The sequence below is a fragment of the Arachis stenosperma genome, chromosome 9 (assembly GCF_014773155.1).
Source record: "Arachis stenosperma cultivar V10309 chromosome 9, arast.V10309.gnm1.PFL2, whole genome shotgun sequence".
NCBI classification, from domain to species: Eukaryota; Viridiplantae; Streptophyta; class Magnoliopsida; order Fabales; family Fabaceae; genus Arachis; species Arachis stenosperma.
Genome location: NC_080385.1, coordinates 8,400,291 through 8,423,210, shown reverse-complemented (window position 1 = coordinate 8,423,210; position 22,920 = coordinate 8,400,291). Strand labels below are relative to the sequence as shown.

The 22,920-nt window shown below is 34.3% G+C and overlaps 3 protein-coding genes across 19 annotated transcripts; 2 read left to right on the top strand and 1 right to left on the bottom strand.

The window, feature by feature from the left end:
* Positions 1-3,385: 3,385 nt before the first annotated feature.
* Positions 3,386-7,414, bottom strand: LOC130951133 (G-type lectin S-receptor-like serine/threonine-protein kinase At4g27290). 3 transcript variants are annotated; one of them, XM_057879762.1, is made up of 8 exons: positions 7,132-7,414; positions 6,856-6,956; positions 5,131-6,310; positions 4,812-4,868; positions 4,410-4,514; positions 4,139-4,284; positions 3,850-4,060; positions 3,386-3,727 (listed from the first exon to the last, which is right to left on the bottom strand). In XM_057879762.1, exons 4-8 carry the CDS (start codon positions 4,855-4,857, stop codon positions 3,615-3,617), a joined length of 621 nt encoding a protein of 206 aa, XP_057735745.1. In that variant the 5' UTR covers positions 4,858-4,868; positions 5,131-6,310; positions 6,856-6,956; positions 7,132-7,414; the 3' UTR covers positions 3,386-3,614. The 3 variants fall into 3 exon arrangements, with proteins under 3 accessions (XP_057735745.1, XP_057735743.1, XP_057735744.1); XM_057879760.1 differs by lacking the exon at positions 4,812-4,868 and having other exon boundaries at positions 3,399-3,727; XM_057879761.1 differs by lacking the exon at positions 4,812-4,868 and having other exon boundaries at positions 3,399-3,727; positions 6,907-6,956.
* A 45-nt stretch (positions 7,415-7,459) lies between these two features.
* On the top strand, positions 7,460-15,199 carry LOC130951129 (disease resistance protein RPV1-like). Of its 7 annotated transcripts, XM_057879749.1 has the most exons (8): positions 7,460-8,415; positions 8,594-9,692; positions 9,803-10,096; positions 10,210-12,671; positions 13,426-13,748; positions 13,997-14,097; positions 14,198-14,233; positions 15,182-15,199. In XM_057879749.1, exons 1-4 carry the CDS (start codon positions 7,460-7,462, stop codon positions 11,620-11,622), a joined length of 3,762 nt encoding a protein of 1,253 aa, XP_057735732.1. In that variant the 3' UTR covers positions 11,623-12,671; positions 13,426-13,748; positions 13,997-14,097; positions 14,198-14,233; positions 15,182-15,199. The 7 variants fall into 7 exon arrangements, with proteins under 7 accessions (XP_057735732.1, XP_057735733.1, XP_057735728.1 ...); XM_057879750.1 differs by lacking the exons at positions 14,198-14,233; positions 15,182-15,199 and having other exon boundaries at positions 10,210-11,750; positions 12,451-12,671; positions 13,997-14,190; XM_057879745.1 differs by lacking the exons at positions 14,198-14,233; positions 15,182-15,199 and having other exon boundaries at positions 10,210-11,750; positions 12,443-12,671; positions 13,997-14,190.
* On the top strand, positions 15,131-22,920 carry LOC130951131 (disease resistance protein RPV1-like). 9 transcript variants are annotated; one of them, XM_057879754.1, is made up of 8 exons: positions 15,163-16,345; positions 16,476-17,559; positions 17,695-18,000; positions 18,106-19,335; positions 20,576-20,940; positions 21,507-21,700; positions 21,793-21,894; positions 22,736-22,898. In XM_057879754.1, the coding sequence occupies exons 1-4, from the start codon at positions 15,357-15,359 to the stop codon at positions 19,219-19,221; spliced, it is 3,495 nt and encodes a 1,164-aa protein (XP_057735737.1). In that variant the 5' UTR covers positions 15,163-15,356; the 3' UTR covers positions 19,222-19,335; positions 20,576-20,940; positions 21,507-21,700; positions 21,793-21,894; positions 22,736-22,898. The 9 variants fall into 9 exon arrangements, with proteins under 9 accessions (XP_057735738.1, XP_057735737.1, XP_057735739.1 ...); XM_057879756.1 differs by having other exon boundaries at positions 21,793-21,898; positions 22,736-22,866; XM_057879755.1 differs by lacking the exon at positions 22,736-22,898 and having other exon boundaries at positions 15,131-15,248; positions 15,340-16,345; positions 21,507-22,706.

Genomic DNA, 22,920 nt, shown 5'->3' with positions numbered 1-22,920 from the left:
TATTTGTTCGGATGTTTATGCAGTGAATTATTTTATCATATATCTCAATTATCATGATATTTCTCTAGATTTGGTAGTGTCGTTTCTGAAATATTAAACTAAGACTTGTTTGTTACTGCCAATATTTTTTCTTACGAGATTTTTATGTAGTTAGTTTGAGTTATATTGAATCTTGACATCTTTGGAGGATTACGACTTTCACAAATAGAAAATTTTTCTATGAATACAAGATATTAAACTTTTTACATAACTCATAAGCATTGTTGCTCTATTTTGCCGATTGACCTCTACTGCTATGCCTCCCTTTACTGCTGTGTTGGCTTTGTTGCAAGTGGTAACGTTAGCTATTCTGCTCTGCTAAATGTTGAGTAACATTTGTCAATTGCTTGGATTGTATTGTTATACATTCCATATCCATGCTTCAATAACGAGGAAGTTTTCACAAAGTTCAGCAAGAACAACTCGTGAGAGTGAAGGAACCATGACTAACGACTGGGGAGGCTTGAAGATTGTATGTTTCAACTTTTAAGCACCAATGCTGATAGCTAAATTTCTAAACTAAGATTAGCCTTACAGAGTTACAGTCATTGTCTCAAATCTTGACCCAAAGGGTTATGTCCTCGCTCCATTTTGAAGGACACCTTATTATATTCTTAATTGGTAACAGATTTAGGATTCACACTATTAGTTTGGAGAATTGCTTTTTTTGCTTATGTTGGTACCATTAAATGATTAAATTGATAGAAAAAGAATTTTTTTTAATAAAAAAAAGATTTTTTAAATATGTTTGGTAAAATTTTAGTAGTAAAAATAAAAGTACTAAAAAAATAAAAAAAAAAACGTCTTTTTTGAGAAGTTACAATTTATGTATTTTTTAAAAGATATTTTTTTAAAAAAAATTATTTTTTACATAATAAATAAATAAAAAACACTTTTATATTGTTATATCTAAACATCATTGATAAATAAAAATATTTTTTTGTATGAGATATCTAAATATAAAATTATTTTTATTTTTTTATAAGATTTTTTTTAAAAATATAACTAAAAATATATTTTTTTAAAAATTTACCCAAACCAAATTCTCTGTATGATGAGTAATGAATGTTTTTTTGAAATAACGTAAACAACTTTTACACTTTTCCCCTCAAATTTATAAAATTGCTTCGAAATATATCATGTTGGTTACTACTAGAAATTTATTGCTACTATAAGAACAGCAAAATTGTAAGGAAATCCTAGTTAAGCGAAACAAATTAATATGATTTTATTGTTTGTATAGCAGTGGCTCTATATACAGACAAAAGAAATTAAGAAAATCTAATGTCTTTACCATTTCTTTTTAAATATGAGTAAAATATTTGAAAGTGGATATGAATATAATTATGTAACTAAACAAGAACTATAGTATATAACAAATATGATTTTTACTGAATTTTTTTTATGTAAATTTCAATACATTTTAAATTTTTAATAGTTATTAAGGATTTTTTGAGGCCAATGAGTTATAACTCAAATGGCATAGTCTCCCCACATTCATCTAAGAGACCGCGAATTCGAGTTTTCTTATCTTTGATAAAAAAAAAAGAATTTTTTTGAGAGTTTTAATTTTGATGCACTAAACAATGTAATAGTTATTTTTAATGATGTTACATTACGTAATTAGATGCACCTCATGCACATGTAAAATTGCTTTATGCATCAAAATTAAATTCTAGAAATTTATAAAAAGAAAATTTGGAAAGTTTATACAAAACAAATTAAAAATACATGGAAAAGAAGAAAAAAATGATTATATGTTAAGATAGTATAATAATAACTTTATAATAAGTTTAGATCGAAATATATTTTCATCAAATTTAGAAGAGTGTAAGTAAAGACTTAATTTAGCCATTAAAATTTGGAAATCGACTTAATTCAGTATTTTAAATATTTAACGAATTCAATCGTCGAAGTTACAAGTGGTATCTCAATTTACTAATTTATTTTTAAATTTGGATCTTCTAAATTTTGAATTTTTATTTTAGAGAATAAAGTGTGATCTCACATCTTGAATAGTTTTTCTCTCATATTTTCTCTTAATCTCATTTATAAAATAAATAGGGAAAGATCACACTTTATTTCTTAAAATAAAATTTAAAATTTAGAGAATTCAAATCCTTTACTTTTACACCGGAGGTCTGGAGCTGTCCCTTAGTCTTAAGCTTTACTCTCTTCCGTTGCCACCACCACTACCATGTCCAATTTCACAACAACAATAACAACAAAGTGGTCACCATGAATTAGCGAATTTGGTTCTTCTATTTTTCTTTTTTAAGAAAAATACCGTATTTTACAATGCACAAATACTTAGTGGCAGTCGAATGCATACAATTTAGCATTTAAACTTCGTGAAATTTTCATCGAAAGAAATATGCAGCGAAGATATTTTGTGCAACAGAGACCTACCACCTAAACGACAATATGTAAATCCAAGATTTACTAAAATGATGAGAAACATATGCGACAACTCTTATCATATGCATGCCAAATGTGTTCTGCTGTTCCTAATTCATTTTCCATCCAAACATTATTTCTTAGGATAGTTACCATTATTGGAGCTAATACTAAAGCATAAACTTGTGAGTCCATTGAGAGAAAACAAAATCTATATAGGTGTCCAAGATGAAATTGGATTTGCTTGTGTAACTATTGAATGTTATCCATAAAGTCATAAACAAATCAAAGAGATCAAAATTTTCAACCCTCAAGAAATGTTAAAACTTTTGTAGGATTTAGAAAGATAAGAATGAGGGAGGAGGAAAAAAATAGTTACACAATAAGAATTTAGAGAGATAAGAAAACAATTTAATTTTCTTCAAATTTTATCAAACAACCAAAGATGATACATCCAATATTATATGTTCAGAATTTACATTTAAAGAGCAAACCAAAAAGAATAAAATGGATATAGCAAACATTTAATTCTAGTAAAAACTTGCAATAGTAATTGTATTTGATTGTGTAACTATTGAATTTTATACATGTACAAATCAAAAGAACAAAATTTTCAACCATCAAGAGATCTTTAAAATTTGGATGTTTTTGTAGTATTTAAAGAAATAAGAATGAGTGAGGAGGCTCTATTGAGTCACAATATTCAAAGGAGACACTTTGGTTTTTACCAAGCTCCTAATAAGTTTTCCAAAGCAATTTCAATGCCTTCAATGACATTTGTATCATAAAACCTAAAGCTATAATCTTATTGAATTCTTAAACTATATACATCCTAATTTCTGAGAAATGAACAAAAAATATTTTGCCTTGCCAATCAAATAAGTTATGGATATAAACAATAAAAAAGTGTAGCAGCAAGTTAATGAATAGAAAGAAGCATATATTTCAGCTACAAATATTTTGATGTGTTCTCTTTTGTTACTCTTTTGTTAATGAGATGATCCACTTGATAAACACACAAGACATATTTATCATTTATACTCTTTTATCTGATTAGTTTTTCATTCTTCATATATTTTGATAGTCGCAGCTCATTTCTCTTTAGAATCACATACAAAGCAACTAAGCAATTAAGATACAAACTTGAAATAAGGGGACATGAAGAATGAAACAAACCGTTAGTAAAACACCAATATGGAAAACTGCAAGGGAGGTGGCACAACTTGTTTTTCCCACACTCCCTTTCCCACAACTCGTTTAGGCCAATCTAGCAACTTCCTTTTAATTTCATCTAAAAATCAAGTAGACATGCTTAGTTTACCACTTGTAGAATTCAAAACTACACAAACTATACATATGAAATATTAATATTGTCACAAATATTTTAGAATATACAGTAGAAAAGGGTCCAACCAGAAATGAAGTAGTCCAGGCTTTTGTTTGGCATGTATTCATAGACCAATATTTTTTCTACTCCTTGAATGCAAAAACCAAGAAGCTTCACAAGATTACGATGCTGAAGTTTGGCTATTAACGCTACTTCAGTTTTGAACTCTTCCAACCGTTGGCCAGACTTTTTTGGAAGTCTTTTTATGGCTAACTCTTTCCCATCAGTCAATGTACCCTGAAAAGTAATCATTAGCACCATTAGAGTTTGTTTAAGGGAAATAGAAACTGATGAATTCTTTTTTTACTATTTCACCTTGTATACTTCTCCAAAACCACCTTCTCCAAGTTTGTTACTGCTTGAAAATTTTTCGGTAGCTTTAGCTAAGACTGAGAAATTGAATGCTGGTAGATCAATATCTTCTTGCATCTGTTTTTCTCTGTAAATTATTTTTCTTGTCCCTAATTGATTGGAAGATAACAGTCAATAATAGCTGAGGGTCTATAACAAACAACTTCCATATTTTGTTTTCTCTATTTTTTCGGTATTTATGGAAGATGGCAAATTAACTCATAAGGATATCTACCTGGATGTATAATCATTATGCTGACACATGTGATTAATCCGAAAATAATCACACCAACTGCAATTCCTACCTTCTTTTGCTTGATGTTTCCATGGCCATTAGCAGCTGCAATATTGTCAGAAAAATGTTGAACTTCATTACTCCCCAACTTAGTACAAAAGATTCTACTTTGACATAGTTTGTTCCACTTTCTTCAAATTTTGAGTGACTAATAAAGATAGTGTATTTATTCTAAAAATAATTACTATTTAACAACTAATATGCATTCATTGCATTGCTAATATAATAACAATAAGTACTACTCCTATTCCAAAAATTTCTGTGACTTTGAAACTTCCGTATATTAATAATTCAACATATTTAGGTACATTTATACCAAAGAGGCCAGAAAAATCTTGTTACCAGAAGATCTTGTTTCAAGTACAGTATTCTCTCTCTTCTTAAGCATGGCATTTCAAGCTACAATACAAAAATGCTTAGTTTATTTCACCTTTCCAGTTTTCAAACTTACAAAACTACCCAATTCTACTTATAGTGTTTGTACTTTTGTTTCCAAAACCAAAAGTATAGTATGCACAAAATCTATAGGAGAGAAAATATTATCCAAACCATAGGTGAGACATAGCAATGGAATCCAAAATACTATTAGTTACCTTAGAATAATTCCAAAATCCACAATAAATCAAAATAGAGAGAAACTAAAGGGAGAAAAGAAAGGTACTCAATTCTGAAGAAGGGACTTTTAGGTAAAGGTCTTGACCCCCTTGTGAGAATTGTATAATGTCAGTAAGATTATGAAACCAAATTAGACAACCACTTCCTCCATTTCGAATATCCAAACTTGAATATGCTGAACAAGAACAATTTTTCAGGCAAAACTTTTGACATTCCTGGAGGTTCATTGTCTCACTATACCATGACGAAGATGTGTCTGGCAATTTTATGCCTGTGTACCTCAAGAAGCCATTGGTGTTATTGCAACCCAGTGCAACCTTTCTCTCACAACCATTGGACCAACATGACATATTTTGTGGTCTAGGAAACTTGGGATTGGGAATATACCCTTTCAGACACTTGCATATTGCAACATTACTATCCACAATGCATATAGCATTTGAACCACAATAGGCATACACTTTCATACTTTCTCTCCTTCCGTGTCGCAATCTCGTCAATTTCACAAACACCTTCTGTGCAAGTTTCCGCCAATCTCATATTACTGAAGTATATGCACAATCTTAGCTACTAATCAAATAACATAATTACTTTTTGAAAATACGTCTTTTTTATTTTCACTGAAAAAGAAAAAAAATTATTTATTTCAACTCTGCTTTTTGCATCGTTCATTGTCATAAATAAGGCATGAAGTTTAATAAGAACATAAACCCACAGTTTAAAAAGAATACATATATAAATATACATAAACACTGTTTAAAAAAAAGTAGACTAAATTTTTTTAAAGAACACTGTTTAAAAAATAGAAGTAAAGACTTAATTTGATTAAAATGCGAAGAATGAAAATCTGATCTAAACTACACACAATCCTAATTTCTTTGACAAATGACAAAAAATTCTTCACGCTTGTTTCTAATTCTTATGCAATCAAAATAAGCACAAGATGCATAATTACAATTTACAATTGCTACTATAAGCTTTTACTAAACATTTACTAGATCATGTATCCACCAAAAGAGATCGCAGTATCACCATAAAAGCAAACATAAACAAACAAAATCACTTGTAATTAAAATGCGAAGAATGAAAATCTGATCTAAATGAGTAATATAATGTATGTATGTATGTATATAAACGTAGATGCATGTCTGATGTTGCTAGCTCTTGAGTCTTGCATTCTCTTCCAGCAAGTAATTCATTTTAAGCTGCAACGCATCCTAATATACCTGAAATAATATACAGGAAAACAAAAATAATAACCAAAAACTGAAGACTTGAAGTGAAAAGCAAAGAACCCTATTCATTTTTTTTAAATATAGAACAAACAGTTTGCGATAATATACTACTGTGGGAGTGAGGAGCAGTAGTTACAAACATTGACTAATAGCTAACAAACCGAACATACAGCAAAATTCAAAGCAACTTTATTCTAAAAAAAGGTAGCAACAAGAACAACTAATTAGTATTAAATAAGGATAAGATAACTAAAACACCCATTTCCTACAATCCATCTCTTTTGGTCTGGCAGCTCCTTTCACAACAATCCATTCAATAAAATTTTTCTTAGATCATATTTGTTCCCTCTCTCTCATCACCGATTCTCTTCCTCTCTCTATCTTTACCATATTTCACCCGTTGTTGCTGCCATAAAATCACATTACGATATTATCTTGCTTTATCCCGTCTAAAGGTACCATTTTGTCTCTAAATATCTTGCTACTTGTTGCAATCCATAGACACCAAATTGATTCAAAAATATAATTCTTTATACCTCACTTGTGCTATTAGAACTTTTGAGGCCCATCTAAGATTGACACCTAACCTGTACAGGGTACTCTTCTTCTTGTGTTAATTGGCCGGTGCTTCGCATAGCTGCAACAATCGCAGACAATTGCAACATCAATTTAAAAAAACACTTTTTAAAAAGTCATTTACAAAAGAGATAGTAGTATCAGCATTAACTTGTACAATCAAAATCACTTGTAATTAAAACGCGAATAATGAAAATTTGATCTAAAGAATAAAAATACCCGCTAAGTTACTTTACCTTCACAATAGATCCAAACGCAAATCCCGCATCTCCTCATTCATTTTGTCTATTGCAGCAATTATTGAAAGAAAAGCTAACAAAACTAGTGAAATACTGAAATGAATGACTCATAAAAGGTAAGCACGCAAGGAAAATCAATTAAAAATGAAAAGAAATTAGAGAAAGAGCACGAATCAATATGAGAAGCTTCCAGGTAACTTCATTGCTGATAGGAAAAAGAAAAAAAAAGGGGGTTATTTAATATTTGAAAGATTTCCTTTACCAAACACACCACAGGCGCATTCTAGATTGCACAGTGGAAACGCAGAAAGACAAAAATCACAACATGGAGAACTACGACGCGAAGTTTCTATGCACCTACGGAGGCGAGATCAAACGCCGCCCTAACGACACCAAGATCTCCTACGTCGGTGGCCTCAACAAGATCCTCTACGTTAACCGTGGAATCGACTTCACCGCCATGCTCGCCGAACTTTCCGTCCTCTTTGACGCCGCCGGCAACATCTGCTTCAAGTACCTACTCCCCAACGATGAACTCGATGCCCTCATCTCCGTCACCGGTGACAACGACCTGAACAACATGATGCTCGAGTATGATAATCTCTACAGAGATTCCCCTAAAACCGCTCGCATAAGGCTCTTCGTCTTCCCTGGCAACCATTTCAATTTGGATCGCAATCCCGCTTCCACCGAAACCCTAAAAACCAAGAAGACAGTCAAACAAAACTCCAAAGTCAACGGCGACAGTTTAGTTGTTGTTCTTCCGCCTCCGCCAGTTGATGTTAAAACAGAGCGGATTGATTGTTCTGATCCGACCCGATTTAATAGCCTGTTATCTGCTGCAAAGTATGATGTGTTTCTGAGCTTCAGAGGCGAAGACACACGCAACGGTTTCACTTCCCATCTTTGTAAAGCTCTGTCGCGAAAGCAGGTAAAGACCTTCGTGGATTTTACTGTTCAGAAGGGAAATGAGATCTCTGCTTCGATCCACCAAGCAATTGAAGAGTCGTTCGTATCGGTGGTTGTGTTCTCGGAGAACTATGCTTCTTCAAAGTGGTGCTTGGAAGAGCTTGTGAAAATAATGGAGTGCAGTAAAGAAAATGGACTGGTTGCTGTTCCTGTGTTCTATAAAATAGATCGATCACATGTGCGGAAGCAGCTTGGAAGTTACAGTGAAGCATTAAAGAAGTTACAAAATAATAGCATGAAGAAGGTTCAGAAATGGAGGGAAGCTCTCACTGAAGCAGCAAATTTATCTGGGTGGGTCTCCAGCTCCTGCAGGTAACAAACTAACGATGTACTTTTAATTGTAAATTGAGAAATCTCTATTCAGATGATGAATTATAGCGTGCGATAATTGTTTAACTTTTAGTTCAATTTTGTTTATTGCTGATTTGGTTATACCGTATGCAGGAAATACAATTTGCTCCTTATGTATTTTTCCTTTGAACTATTGTAGGGATGAGTCTGAGCTCATTCAAAAGATTGTGAAAGACGTTTTGCAGAAGCTGATTGATCACAACCCACCGAATGATATTAAAAGTTTTGTAGGTATTGACGGAAATCTTAAAGCTATAGATTCGTCGCTAAGAGAAGTCCTTGAAGTCCAAACAAGAATGATTGGAATTTGGGGCATGGGTGGGATAGGAAAGACCACTCTAGCAAAACTTATATTCGAGAAATACTCTTATCAGTATGAAGGTTCCTGCTTCTTGGAAAATGTTAGAGAAAGATCAGAAAAATATGGACATTCGCTATATGAATTACGCAATGAACTTTACTCAGAGTTGTTGCAGGAAAATAATTGCAAAGACAGCACAAGAAAATCCACCAATGCTAAGGAAAGGCTCCGCAGTCGAAGAATTTTCATAGTTCTTGATGATGTGAGTTGTTCAAAGCAATTAAAATACCTTGCTGGGGAGCATCAATGGTTTGGTGCAGGTAGTAAGATCATTGTCACAGCTACAGACAAGAGTGTATTTGCTCAATGGGAAGATGAAGAAATATATGAGATGAAGGTGTTAAATTCTGAGGACTCCCTTACATTGTTTAGCTTGAATGCATTCAATCAAGACCATCCGAAAATGGGATATGAAAATCTATCATGGGAAGCAGTTAAATATTGTGAAGGTTTACCATTAGCTTTGAAAGTGTTGGGTTCTTTTCTTCGTTCCAAGAGTGAAACTGAATGGGATAGTGCATTGCGAAACATCAAGAAGATTCCTGACGCACCAATTCAAAATGTATTAAGGTTGACCTATGATGGATTAAATTATGAGGAGAGAGAAATTTTTCTAGACATTGCATGTTTTTTTAAGGGATTCCTTAAAGAACATGTAGTTAATCTGTTAGAAAATTGTGGCTTCGATGCAGCTAATGGCATGAGGTCCCTTCATGATAAGTCTCTAATAGCTATATCTGATAATTCTCTGAGGATGCATGACTTGATCCATGAAATGGCTTTGGAAATTGTTCGCAAAGAATCTATCAAAAATCCTGAATATCGTAGCCGTTTGTGGGACTATAATGATATTAGGGATGTTTTGGGAAACAACAAGGTAAGGATACACAATTGTTTTCAGGAAGACTATTTAGTAGAACACGTATATACCTTGATGAATTCTTGGACACTATTTTGATTTGATTTATTTTCTCTTTTGTTTATCAGGGAACTGATGCAATTGAAAGCATAATGTTAGATATGTCTCATATAGATGATCTACAGTTGAGTGCTGACACATTCAAAAAGATGTCTAGATTAAGATTGCTCAAATTGTATGACTCGTCAGAGAAGCATGGTAAATTAAGTAATCTGCAGCTTCCTATAGGGTTGAAGCCATTAAGGTACTTTGAATGGCATGCATACCCTTTGCCGACTCTGCCATCAAACTTTTGTCCCGAGAAGCTTGTTACCCTCCGTATTCAGAACAGTCAACTTGCAAGACTATGGGATGGAAAGCAGGTTTGTATATATACATAGTATATGCTTTTTTAACTTTTTGCTTGAAAATGGTTGTGATTTCCTCCCGTCTCTAATGATTTGCCTTTTTGATGTCTCCATTTGATTTTTCGTAGAATCTTGTGAATTTAGAGGAAGTAGATCTAACTGGGTGCCAAAAGTTGATTGAACTCCCAGATCTCTCTAAAGCAAAAAATCTTAAAAGTGTACAGCTGTCCAACTGTAGAAGTTTGGCCCATGTCCATCCATCTATTTTATCACTTGGCAAGCTTGAGCTTTTGGATCTATTGAATTGCATTAAGCTTGAAATGCTTGGAAACAAGAAGCATTCAAGATCTCTTAAGCACCTGTGCGTTGCTGGCTGCTCAAATTTGTTAGAATTTGCTCTATCTTCAGAAGAAATAGAATACTTGGATTTAAGCCACACTGGCATCAAAGTATTGCACCCATCTATTGGGCGTTTCACCAAAGTGAAAGAGATATCTCTTTGTGGGATAAGACTTAAGAATCTTCCAGACGGGTTGTCTCGCTTGAAATCTCTTGAGAAACTTTCGCTCTTTAAATGTGGAAGGGTGGTTTCCAAGCAGAAATTACATGATATATTTGATGGCTTGCAATCATTGCAAAAGCTGTCTCTGGTGAACTGTGATAGTCTATTTGAACTCCCTGGAAATGTCAGCCACTTATCATCGTTACAAAAGTTACAGTTGGATGGAAGCCATGTGGAGACTTTGCCTGGGAGCATCAAGCATCTTCCAAATCTGAAAACACTCTCATTAATAGGTTGTAAGATGCTTCAATCTTTGCCAGAGCTTCCTCCATCCATTCGACATTTGAAGGCCCTAAACTGCACATTGCTGCAAAAAGTAGCATTTGGTTTATTTACTTATGAGCTACAAGAAGAAAAACGCGTAAGTATTTCGTTGCAGAATTGTGTGAATTTGGACGTGGAGAACTGTATTTATTCATTCCTTCAACATGTAAGAAAACAGGCATATGAATGTGAATTTAGGAGGAGAGGAGTAGGAAGAGAAAACATTGTAGTTTGGAGAAGTGACTTCTTTAAAATTTGTTACCCGGACTCCAGAGTACCAGAGTGGTTCACATATCGGGCAGTGGGGTCTTCTATTACTTTTGAAGTTGCTCCTCCTTCCAGTTACTATTTTGGTTCGCTTCTCTGCATTGTTCTCTCTTCGCACAGTTTGGATTTCGAGCTTGATATTAAATGCAGATGCTACTTGGAAGATGGAAAAATGCACAAGTATTCGCTTGGCATATTATTTTTAAGTCACGTTCCAGTGGAAGGGCATTCAGATCATGTTTATATGACGTATAACTTCAGCGGAATCTTCGATGTGATCAAGCTGGACCAATTGAATAATAAGATTGCCTCGTCCGGACATAAACCAAAACTCACCTTTGAATTCTTTGTTAGCAGTGGCATGGCTCGGGGAAAAAAAGATTTAAATTTGTTGATCAAAGAGTGTGGTGTCTATCCGTTAAATGACTCCAATAATTGCGTGGAATAGATAATCTTTTGGTGTTGGGGGATATATAACAATAGGCGAGACCACTGAATTGTGGGGTGTTGGAGTTGGAAGTTCCAATTAGCAATGACTGTACTCTCCCGCAAAGATAAAGGAGTTCGGCTAAATGTGTAAAGACACCCTTCTTTCTTTCAATTTTATATTTGGTCTATTGAATGGCCTATTTGACAAGATGACTCTGTTAAATTTAACAGTAAATAAATTTCAAAAAATTATATGATTGAAGATTTGAAGGTTTTAATACAATGTGTTACTGAAATATATCATAAAAAACGTATGTTGAAATTTTATTTTATTTATTGTTTATAAAATGCATTCTTGAGGTAATAATTAACAACATATTTCAATTATTCAAGTTTTAAAAAAAAATCAATTATTGTAATAATTTGATTTGACATGAACTATTATAAGCCAAGGAGAGGTTACCTTGCATGAGGCCTCTAAATATTTATGTATGATCTTTGTTTTGTTTTGTTTTTTTGTTTTTTTGTTTTTTGCCTCCCCCAATTATGCTTTGCACGTAGAGAGCTCTTAAGGACGTGTTTTGAAATTTTGTTTTGTTTTGGTAGATATACAGGTCCAGGTCTGGTAGCTCTCCCCCTCCTCCAACACTTACATTTCTCTTTTTTATTTTTATTTTTGTTATTATCTTTTAATGTTTCTAAACTCTAATAATTATTGTTGGAAGTCAAAGAAAAGCTTTTATTAAGTCTTATCTTCCTCCTATTTTTGTTACTGATATAGTGAATATTGTTGTTTGATTTTTTTTCCTCTTTTTTTTTTAAATATCGTTAAATGAAAGTACAATAGCAAGGTTTCTGTCACAAATGAGATTGTGCACATTGCACAATGAATCAATTGGGGTGACTGAAGCGGCTGAGGAGGAGCACCAAGATTACTTATTCAAGAGGATGGTTTGTAGCTTTTCTCTGCCTGGCACAGCTGCACACATGGGTAAATGATGGAAAGAGAAGTCAACGAAGAATGGTGTCTAATTCAGGATGGAAATTCTATTCTCTGAATTGCATAAGGTACCATTTTCTAGGTGTTTTAATTCAACCGTAGTTACATTTTGATCCAATTTATACTTTTATTTTATTTTACTTACCAAAATATCCTTTTTCAATAAAAAATTATGAGAGTAATTATACTGAAAATGATTCTCTAGTCTATGTTACTCAAATAATTATATCTTAAGGTAACTAATTTAAAATAAAAGTTATATACTTTGTTGGCTTTTAATTTTAAAATTTTGGTGTCTATCTTTTGCTTTTTCCATTTTTTTTAACAGTAAATTGCAAGATCTTGGTACTTTCTTTATGATTTACCTTTATTAAATAATGATTTCAACAAAATATGTATTCATCATATATATTATGTTTTTCAAACTAATATGTAACATCGGCAGAGATCCATTTTACTTCATTGTCATTTGTGCAAAATTTTACATTGTTCATCATCATATATTTTATTTTTTCAAAAAGTAACGTTTATTATCACTAGACATTAATTTTTAGTTCATTTCTCACTATACAAATTTACAGTTATCGAGTTACCTCAAAAAGGACTATACAATTCTACCGTGCAAAAACTAGTCAACTCATGCATAAACTCTTATTTTGCCAAATGAAATAAATAATTTATTTAATCATTCTTAACGTAATTAATATATTTCACACATTAGATTTGATTTTGAAGTCAATTCAATTTTTGCACAATTATTACACGAGATTTAATTTATAAATAAATAAACTCAAGTCAGGTCAATTTATTTTCAAAATTTAGTTAGTACAACACTACCTTAAAGAGTCTACAGGCTGCTCTGCTGCTCTCTTCTCTGGGTTCTCTTCTCAAAAGGTTGAAGCAGGAAGCTCTTAGCCCCATCCGGATGTCCTCCTGTTCTTGCGTTTTTCACTTGCCTAGACCCACAAGCCACAAGTCCACAACCACACCCAAGAATTGGCAGCACCACTAGTGCGGCCCGGAGTTACTGCTGGAGAATACAACTGATGGTGTCTCTGGTACTCCCCCTAGATTGTGTGGTCACCTTAGGGAAGACAACCGATCACAGCACCACCCAAAACTGCAGCATTGCTGGCTCTTCATTGGTTCGTTCTTTCATCTCCATTTTCTCTGACTATGCCTCTTTTTTATTCTTTTATTTTTTGTTCCTAGGAAATAATTGATCAGTTTATGAACTTTATGTGAAAAACTGCATGCCTTTTCATTCGTATTGTCAAGTTAATCTTGTTCTATATTTGTGTATATTGATTAATTTGATTTGTCCATGTATATATCATTTTTGTATTCATCATTTCTGGTTTGGCATCTTATTCGGTGCTGTATCTATTTGCAGGCCCTTAGAATGGCATCAAGGTGTAGCTGCGACGGAAAAGGAGTTTTTCTTTGAATCTTTGTGTGATTAGAAGTTAAAACAAATAATTTCTTTTTGAAATAGTAAGTTCAATTGTTTTTCTTATTCTTATGATCTAATTATCCTTCGTTCTGCAATTATGACATTTTAGATTGAAAATATTTTGTTTGGTGATTCTTGCAGCTTCGTATTTAAATATTGCCATATCAAAATGTGGAGGTTAGGAAATTATTTTAATTTTTTAATTTATTTGTGGATAATATATATATTAATTATAATCATAAATTATACTATTTTAAATTAGATGACTTATATAATGATGATTTCATTTATTGCTATAAATGCTAAATTGAATAAGTCATAATTACTTTTGATTTGGAATTAAATGAGAATAAAATCAGATATTATCTTTTGTCCTTGTGATAATTATTTTTTGGACTTTAGATACTATTTTATTTAGGTTTTTTGGACTTTAAATATAAATAGTGCTTTTAGTGTTTGGGTCTTTAATATACCAAAGTTGCCTTTGTCACTCTTTATCTATCAGAAGAGTCACAACACATGTTAATAAGATTAGAAGAATACATAAAGAGGGCATAAATAGTACACAAATAGTATATGAAGAGTATATAAAGGGAAATGGATCCTCTCCATTTTTTTGGTCACTGGAGAGAATAAAGTGTAATCTCTCACTTTTAATTCTACAAGTGGGACCAGAAATAAATAAGAGAGAGAATACAATGAAGGGTGAGATCTTTCACCGGATATCATCCAGTTTTTTTTCCACTGAAGAGGATCCACTCCCTATATAAAGATTCCGGGAGACAATGAACTATTTGTACAATGTGTACAATAGCCTATTGAATTATAAAATAAACATTTGCCATACTATTTAATACTATATCATGATATCACTCATCCCAAAAGCATCAGCGAATGGAAAAAGATAACACTAATATTTATATCTCTAATATTTCATAAACTTCCATTGTACACATTGTTTATAGCTCATCGTACTTTCCCTTAATTTATACAAAATTTTAGGCTAATTTTTTTTTTCATAAATTAATGGTTTTTAATCTAAATACCTAGTATATTTTTTTTGTGCAAGTAACCATTTTGGAGCAAATTTAGTGGGAACAATCACTTTTGTCTTCTACAATACAGCTTTTCCCCTCACCGAAAACAAAAGGAAATACTGTGTGTTGACTAAACCTAATCTGGAACCTTCCTGGTAACTTCGTTGCCGATAGCGAAATTAAAAAGAAGTTATTTCATCGATTTCCATTGCTAACGCTCCTTCTGATTACAAACTCCAAACGCAGAAAGAAAAGTTCAGAACATGGAGAATTACGACGTGAAGTTTCTCTGCAGCTATGGCGGCGAGATCCACCACCGCCCCAACAAGAAGATCTCCTACGTCGGCGGCCACAACAAGCTCCACTACGTTAACCGTGGAATCGACTTGACCGCCATGCTCGCCGAACTCTCCACCCTCTTTGACGCCGCCGGTGACATCCACTTCAAGTATCAGCTCCCCGGCGATGACTTCGACGCCCTAATATCCGTCACCAGCGACAGCGACCTAAACAGCCTGATGCTTGAGTATGATAACCTCTACAGAGATTCCGCTAAAACCGCTCGGATGAGATTATTCATCTTCCCTGGTAACGGTCCTGATTCCGCGTCCACCCAACCCTTCCCAGCTAAACTGAACTCCAAAGTCAACGGCGGTGCTGTTGTTCCTCCGCAAATTACGCCGGTGAAGTTCCAAGATCTGCCACCGGTTAACAATTTTAATACCTCAGACCGGGTGTTGGATTCGGATCCAAAAGTGAATCGACCGGTCGAAGATTCCGGTTCTTCCCGTTTGAATAGTCCGTTACCTGCTTTACAGTATGATGTTTTCATCAGCTTCAGAGGTGAGGATACACGCGCAAGCTTCACTTCCCATCTTTTCAAATCTCTGACCCGAAAGCAGATAGTTACATACACTGATGACTTGCTTCACGAAGGAGATTCGATCATGTCCCTCCTCAGAGCAATTGAAGAGTCTTGCCTTTCGCTTGTTGTATTCTCAGAGAACTATGCATCCTCAAAGTGGTGCTTGCAAGAACTGGTTAAAATAATGGAGTGCAAGAAAGAATATGGACGGCTTGTTATACCTGTCTTCTACAACGTTGATCCATCACATGTAAGGTATCAGCTAGGAAGTTACAGTGAAGCGTTTAAAAAACACTTGCAGAAAAACAAGAAGGCTGAGGTTCAGAAGTGGAGGGAAGCTCTCACTGCAGCAGCAAATTTAGAAGGCTTGGACTCCCGTTCTTATAGGTAAGTATGCGTTTATTGAGTTAAGGAACCCCTTTTTGTTCAATTTTGTTGACGATCGTGTTACACTGCTCCTAATGTTATGTCTTCACCCCCCCCCCCCCCCCCTTCTCTCTCTTCCTTCATATTGTAGGGACGAAATTGAATTCATTCAGAATATTGTCAAAGATGTTTTGCAGAAGCTGATTGACCATAACCCACCCAATGATAGTAAAAGTCTCGTTGGCATTGGTGAAAATCTTGAAAATGTAAAATCACTATTAAGTGAATCTGTTGAAGTCAGAATGATTGGAATTTGTGGCATGGGGGGTATAGGAAAAACAACTCTAGCAAGACTTATATTTGAGAAATATTCTTATAAGTTTGAAGGCTCCTGCTTCTTAGAAAATGTACGGAAAAGATCAGGAAAGTCCGGGTTAACTGAGTTAGTTCGTCGACTTTACTTGGAGCTCTTACAGGGAAAATTTTGGCAAAATAACACAGGAAAATCCACTTTTGTTGAGGACAGGTTAAGCAAACAAAGAAATTTCATAGTTCTTGATGATGTGAGTAGTTTAGAGCAATTAAATTACCTGGTTCGGAAGCTTCAATGCTGTGGCGCAGGTAGTAAGATCATTATCACAGCTAGAGACAAAAATGTGCTGGTTCCAACGGTTGAAACAATATATGAGATGAAGATGTTAGATTCTCATGAATCATTTAAACTGTTTAGTTTGAATGCATTCAATGAAGACTGTCCACAAATTGGATATGAGGAGCTATCATGGAAAGCGGTTGGCTGTTGCAAAGGCATCCCACTAGCCTTAATAGTATTGGGTTCTTTTCTCCATTCAAAGAGTAAAACTGATTGGCATAGTGCATTGCAAAAGCTTGAGAAGACACCAGATCCAGAAATTCAGAATATTTTAAGATTGAGTTATGATGGATTAGATGATGAGGCTAAACAAATTTTTCTAGACATCGCATGTTTTTTTAAGGGAGAGCTTGTAGAATACGTAGTTAATCTGTTAGACAGTTGTGGCTTCTATGCAGCTATTGGCATGAGATCCCTTCTTGATAGAGCTTTAATAGCTATATCTCATAATTGTGTGCGGATGCATGACTTGATCCAAGAATTAGGTTGGGATATCGTTTGTCAACAATCTAGTGGAAATGCTGAAAATCGTAGCCACTTGTGGGATTCTAATGATATTTGGGATGTTTTGGGAAACAACAAAGTAAGCCACACACTCTTATCTGGGAGAAAATTTGTTAGAACAGAGACATAGTTTAGTTGAATTCCTAGAGGCAATGTTTTGATAGTACTTGATTTCATTTGATTTAATTCATTTCTTTTTCTTTTTGTTTATCAGGGAACTGATTCTATTGAAAGCATAGTATTGGATATGTCTCAAATAGAAGATCTACAGTTGAATGCTGATACATTCAAAAAGATGCCTAAGTTAAGATTTCTCAAATTATATATCCCATCGGAAAATGATGGCAGATTAAATAAACTGCATCTTCCCGTAGGACTAAAGCCATTTCCTTCTAAATTAAGATACTTGGAGTGGGATGCCTACCCTTTGCCATCTCTGCCATCGAATTTTTGTCCTGAGAAGCTTGTTACTCTTCGCATCCGGAACAGTAAACTTAAAAGACTTTGGGATGGGGTTCAGGTTTGTACACAATGCATGTTTTGTCATTTGTTTGATGGATGGGTGTGATTTTTTAACCCCATATTATGATTTACCATTTTGGTTTTTCCATTTGCATTATTGCAGAATCTTGTTAATTTAGAGGAAGTAGATCTAACAGATTCCCGAAAGTTGGTGGAGCTTCCGGATTTCTCCAAGGCAGATAATCTCAAAAGTGTACATCTGTCTGGCTGTCGAAGTTTGCGTCATGTCCATCCATCTCTTTTATCACTTGGAAAACTTGAACTTTTAGATCTTCTGAACTGTGCAAAACTTGAGATGCTTGAAACTAAGATGCATTCAAAATCTCTTAAGCACCTCTCTATCAAGAGCCACACAAGTTTAATCCCACCCTATGTCAGTCACTTATCATCTTTACGGAAATTACTTCTAGATGGAAGCCCTGTGGAGACATTGCCGGTGAGCATCAAGCACCTTACGGGGCTGAAAACACTGTCACTAAAAGGGTGTAAGATGCTTCAACATTTGCCAGAGCTTCCATCATCCATTCGTCATTTGACTGCTCTGGACTGCATAATGCTGCAAACTGTGACATTCAGTTCAAATATTCCTAGACTACAAGAAGAAAAACGCATAAACATCTCGTTCCAGAATTGCATGAAGTTGGATGTGGCGAATTGTATTTATTGGTACCTTAAAGATATAAGGAAACTTGCTTACGTGTGTGAATCCAGAAGAGGAGGAAAAGGAGTAGTTCGGAGAAGTGATTTCTTCAAGATTTGTTATCCCGACTACAGAGTACCAGAGTGGTTCATGCATCGGACAAAGGGTACTTCCATAACTTTTGAAGTTTCTTCACCTTCCAGTTATGGTTTTAGTTCCCTTCTCTGCGTTGTTCTCCCTAAGTATAGTTTGGATTATGAACTTGATATTAAATGCCGTTGCTACTTGGAAGATGGTAGTAACATGCACAAATATTCATTTGGCATATTATTTCTAAATCACATTCCGGCAGAAGGGTGTTCTGATCATGTTTATATGGCATATAATTATGGAGGCATCTTTGATGTAATCAAGCTGGACAGATTGAAGAATAAGATTGCGTCTTCCGGGCAAAACCCGAAAGTCACATTTGAATTCTTTGTCAGTAGTGGCGATACTGGAAGTAAACAAGATGATAACTTGTTGATCAAAGAGTGTGGTGTCTATCCACTAAATGACTCCAATTTTAGAACTGAATAGACGCTACTATTTTGGAGTTGGGCATGGAAAACAAGGCATTGGGATGCTGGATTTTGTAGCACATGGAACCATGATGTTGGAGTTGGAAGCTCCCGGGCCCCAGCTAAAACTCGTGTACGGTTGTCTTTTTCTTTTTCCCTCGTGAATTTTTATCTTTGTTTACCTTGCTTTCTCTTATTACCTTAGGCTAATTTCTAATTCCATAAAGAAAATCTTGCTTTCATGAATCCCTTGACAAAATCTTACAAATGAGAATAAAAGTATAAAACTGTTAGATTTTTCATAATTGAAATTGAAAAAACAAAAGTTTTTTTGAACCAAATATGTTCATTACTATGTTTTATAAGAGAGAGGGGGGGGGGGGGTAATCGTGCATTTGGATTATACTATAATTTGGTTTAAGAAAAAGTTAATAAAATTCATTTCTATATGTTTTATGAATCTAAAATCAAATAAATTTGATACTTAATGATAATATTATTATTTTTAATTTTATCTTATGGATCACAATTGTATTCTTACTTAATAGGAGATAAGTGAAAGAAAAATAGAAGGAAAGGAAGAGAAGTTGTAAAACACCCTTCATAAATTACACATAAAAATCTGCAATTTTTCTTTCATTCATTCTATTTTTCTTCCATTTTTTCTCCAACCAAACATAACTTAACCAAACATAACTTAAAAGGACCTATTTTAAGCTTTTCATATATTTGATTTCTGGTGAGAAGTTTTTGATATTTTTAATGTATTAAATATATAAAAAATTTTAAAGAGTATATTATTGTCCTTAGAAATCTTTTAACTAAATCATTAAATTAATTATTTTTGGTACTATTTATTTCAGGTTAGTCACATGAAAGTTTAGTGATTTATAAATGTATGTATAATTTTTTTTTTCTTTTCCAACCTTTTTCCCCCTCCAGATTTGCTCTTGGCTTTATCTAGAAGTGCACGCCACCGCACAATGGCGGTGGCGGCAGCAGCGGTGGCGACGGCGGTGGCAGTGGCAATAGGGGTGGCAGGAGTACCCGAACCCGCGGGTACCCGCCCCGCCCCTACCCGGTCGGGGCGGGTTATTACCCGCCCCGAGTGCGGGTTATTACCCGCCCCGAGTGCGGGGCGGGTTTTTATCGGGGCGGGTTTGTTGGCGGGACGGGGCGGGGTCGGGGTTAGGGTGAACCCGCCCCTACCCGCCCCGCAGTATATATTATATATTATAATATAAAATAAAATATATAATATAAATATATAAAAATTAATAAATATTATTAAATATTAAAAATATATAAACAACTTTTCTTTCAGATGCAACATTGAAAGTTTGAAACTCTAAATTTATTTTTCTCTTCTCCAGATTCCAGAAATCACAGTGAGAGGCTGAGGCTGAGAGCAATAGCCAATAAAGCATCGAGCTTCTTGCCTTCTTCTTCTCCAACACCTACTCGTTCTTGCCACCGTCCTCCGTCCGAGAGCAGCTGAGCAGCGCTTCGCCGTCAACGTCCTCTGTCCGAGTGCAGAACCTAGCCTCCGTCTTCCGTCCTCCTTCCTTCGTCGCTGTGTATCTGTCACCGTCGCCGTGAGTCCATCGCCGTACCCTTCGTCTGAGAGCAGCTGAGCAGAACTTTGCCACCGTCATCCTCCGTCCAAGCGCAGAACTTACCCGACGTCCTCTGTCCTCCGTCCTCCGTCCTTCGTCGCCGTGAGTCTGTCGCCGTTGCCGTGAGTCTGCTGCGAATCACTACTTTTTTTTGATAATTTTTATTCAGGGTTTGCAATGTTCCCTAATTTTAATTTGAGTTACAATTTTGTCCTAATTTTTATTTGAGCATGGATTTGTTGTTGCATGCAATTCTATTTGTATGCAAACCTGTTCAGATTAATATGATAAAAATGGTTGAATCATGCTTATTTTGCCACTGTATTTTTCTCTTGAATATTATTTATTTATTTATTTTTATATATAAGATTCAATTATAAGAATAAAGATTATAGTAGAGTAAACAAAGTGATGTTCCTGTTATTCATTTCATGATTAGGCTTCAGAGAACATTGGCAAAATAATCAGATTTGTGATGTGCTAATTATGCTTTTGCTTCTCCTTTCTCTTACTTTATTTGAGACTTTGAAAAGGTCGAGCTTTTGTTTGTTTCATCATGCCACAGTCATCTTCAAGGTCTCATTTATGATCTTTTGTGGATGATTTCTATTTTTTGGGTACTGTATTATTGAATGTACTAGAGCATGGTCTTTTTGGGATAGTCTCATTGCTTACTCTTTATTTCTAGTTGTTTTGGAGAATGAGCTGTATTCCTTTTCAAAGAAACAAAGTGGTTTTTGAAGAGTCAATGAAGTTTGTTTCTACTGGAAGTTACTATTTGGAAGTTACTATTTGCATCGAAATCGACCCTCGTCCAGTCGTCCGCGCCTTTCCTGGTCCCAAAACGCACCACCTCCACCAGATTCTCCCCGCATAGCATCAGTACAGTTCTTGCCCCTATCCCAGCCTTTCTTTTCTTTTTGAATGATTTGATATGTTTAATCTCTGGCTAATTTTGGATGTCATGCGAATAGACAAAGAAGAAGTTCTTTTGATGGTACTGCAAATTGTTTTCTGTTGAATTTGGCTGAAAGGATTCTCTGAAAGTTTGGAAACTCAGTTCTATAAACTACCGGGTTGGTGTGTGTAATCTACTAATCTTATTTTGCATATTCCAAATTGTGTGTCTCTTGATTTATCCTAGGGGATCCCCCAAAATTTGAAAGTTACCTCAGTAATTATTTGGATGATATTTATGGTCATAATTACAGTGAGAAATGAGAAATAGGTATACTAAAATTCTATATGTTGATTTATCCCTACGTCAGAAATTTTAGTTCAAAAACTATCTTGTAGTATCTGTTTGAAGAAATTATGAGAGATCTTATGTGAAAGAGAATGTTTTGATACAGTTTTCATCTGAGATATTATTCAGTTGAGACAGATGTCCTGTTATAGGAAAAACTAGATTCTTAACTTCGGCACAATGCAGCGCACACTATCTTTCTTCTTGTCTTTTGATTATGATTTTCATCAATGTCTTCCTAAACGGGTGATCAGTTCGTTTGTTATTTTCTGGATAAAATCATCTGTGCATAGATACTTGTTTCCCCTTTTTTCCATGATATATATATGTATGTGGATAATTTATTGTGCACTTTTGTGCCTTGATTTTCTCATGACATGAAATTATATTTCAATCGGCAGTTTGTTTGATTAGTATGCTTCATCTACATGCTGAATCATGAGCAACTGTTACTTAGTTTTGAAAAATTGTGCATTCTGATTTTGAGGTGTTTCTTATTTTCGGTATGTAAATTAAAAATTCCAATTATTGTACACTTAAAATTGGTTTGATTGCCTTTTCACTAATTTGCTTCTTTTTTTTCTTTTTAAATTTGTAGGAAAAGTACTTTTATGGTAATTTTTTTCATAGTACCAATTAATTTGTTAATTGTTATCTCTTTTAATTTTCAGGTTTAAATCTTGATTTGCAAACTTTTAATGATGATGAAGATATTGAAAGTGATCAAGAATAAGGGTTGAAAATCATTTTATATATAATATTGTAATTTCTTTATTATGGTGTTAAATTTGTAGTGATCTAACAATATTTTTTTTTTTAATTTCAAGTTATTTTAGCTAATGAAATTGTATGAATT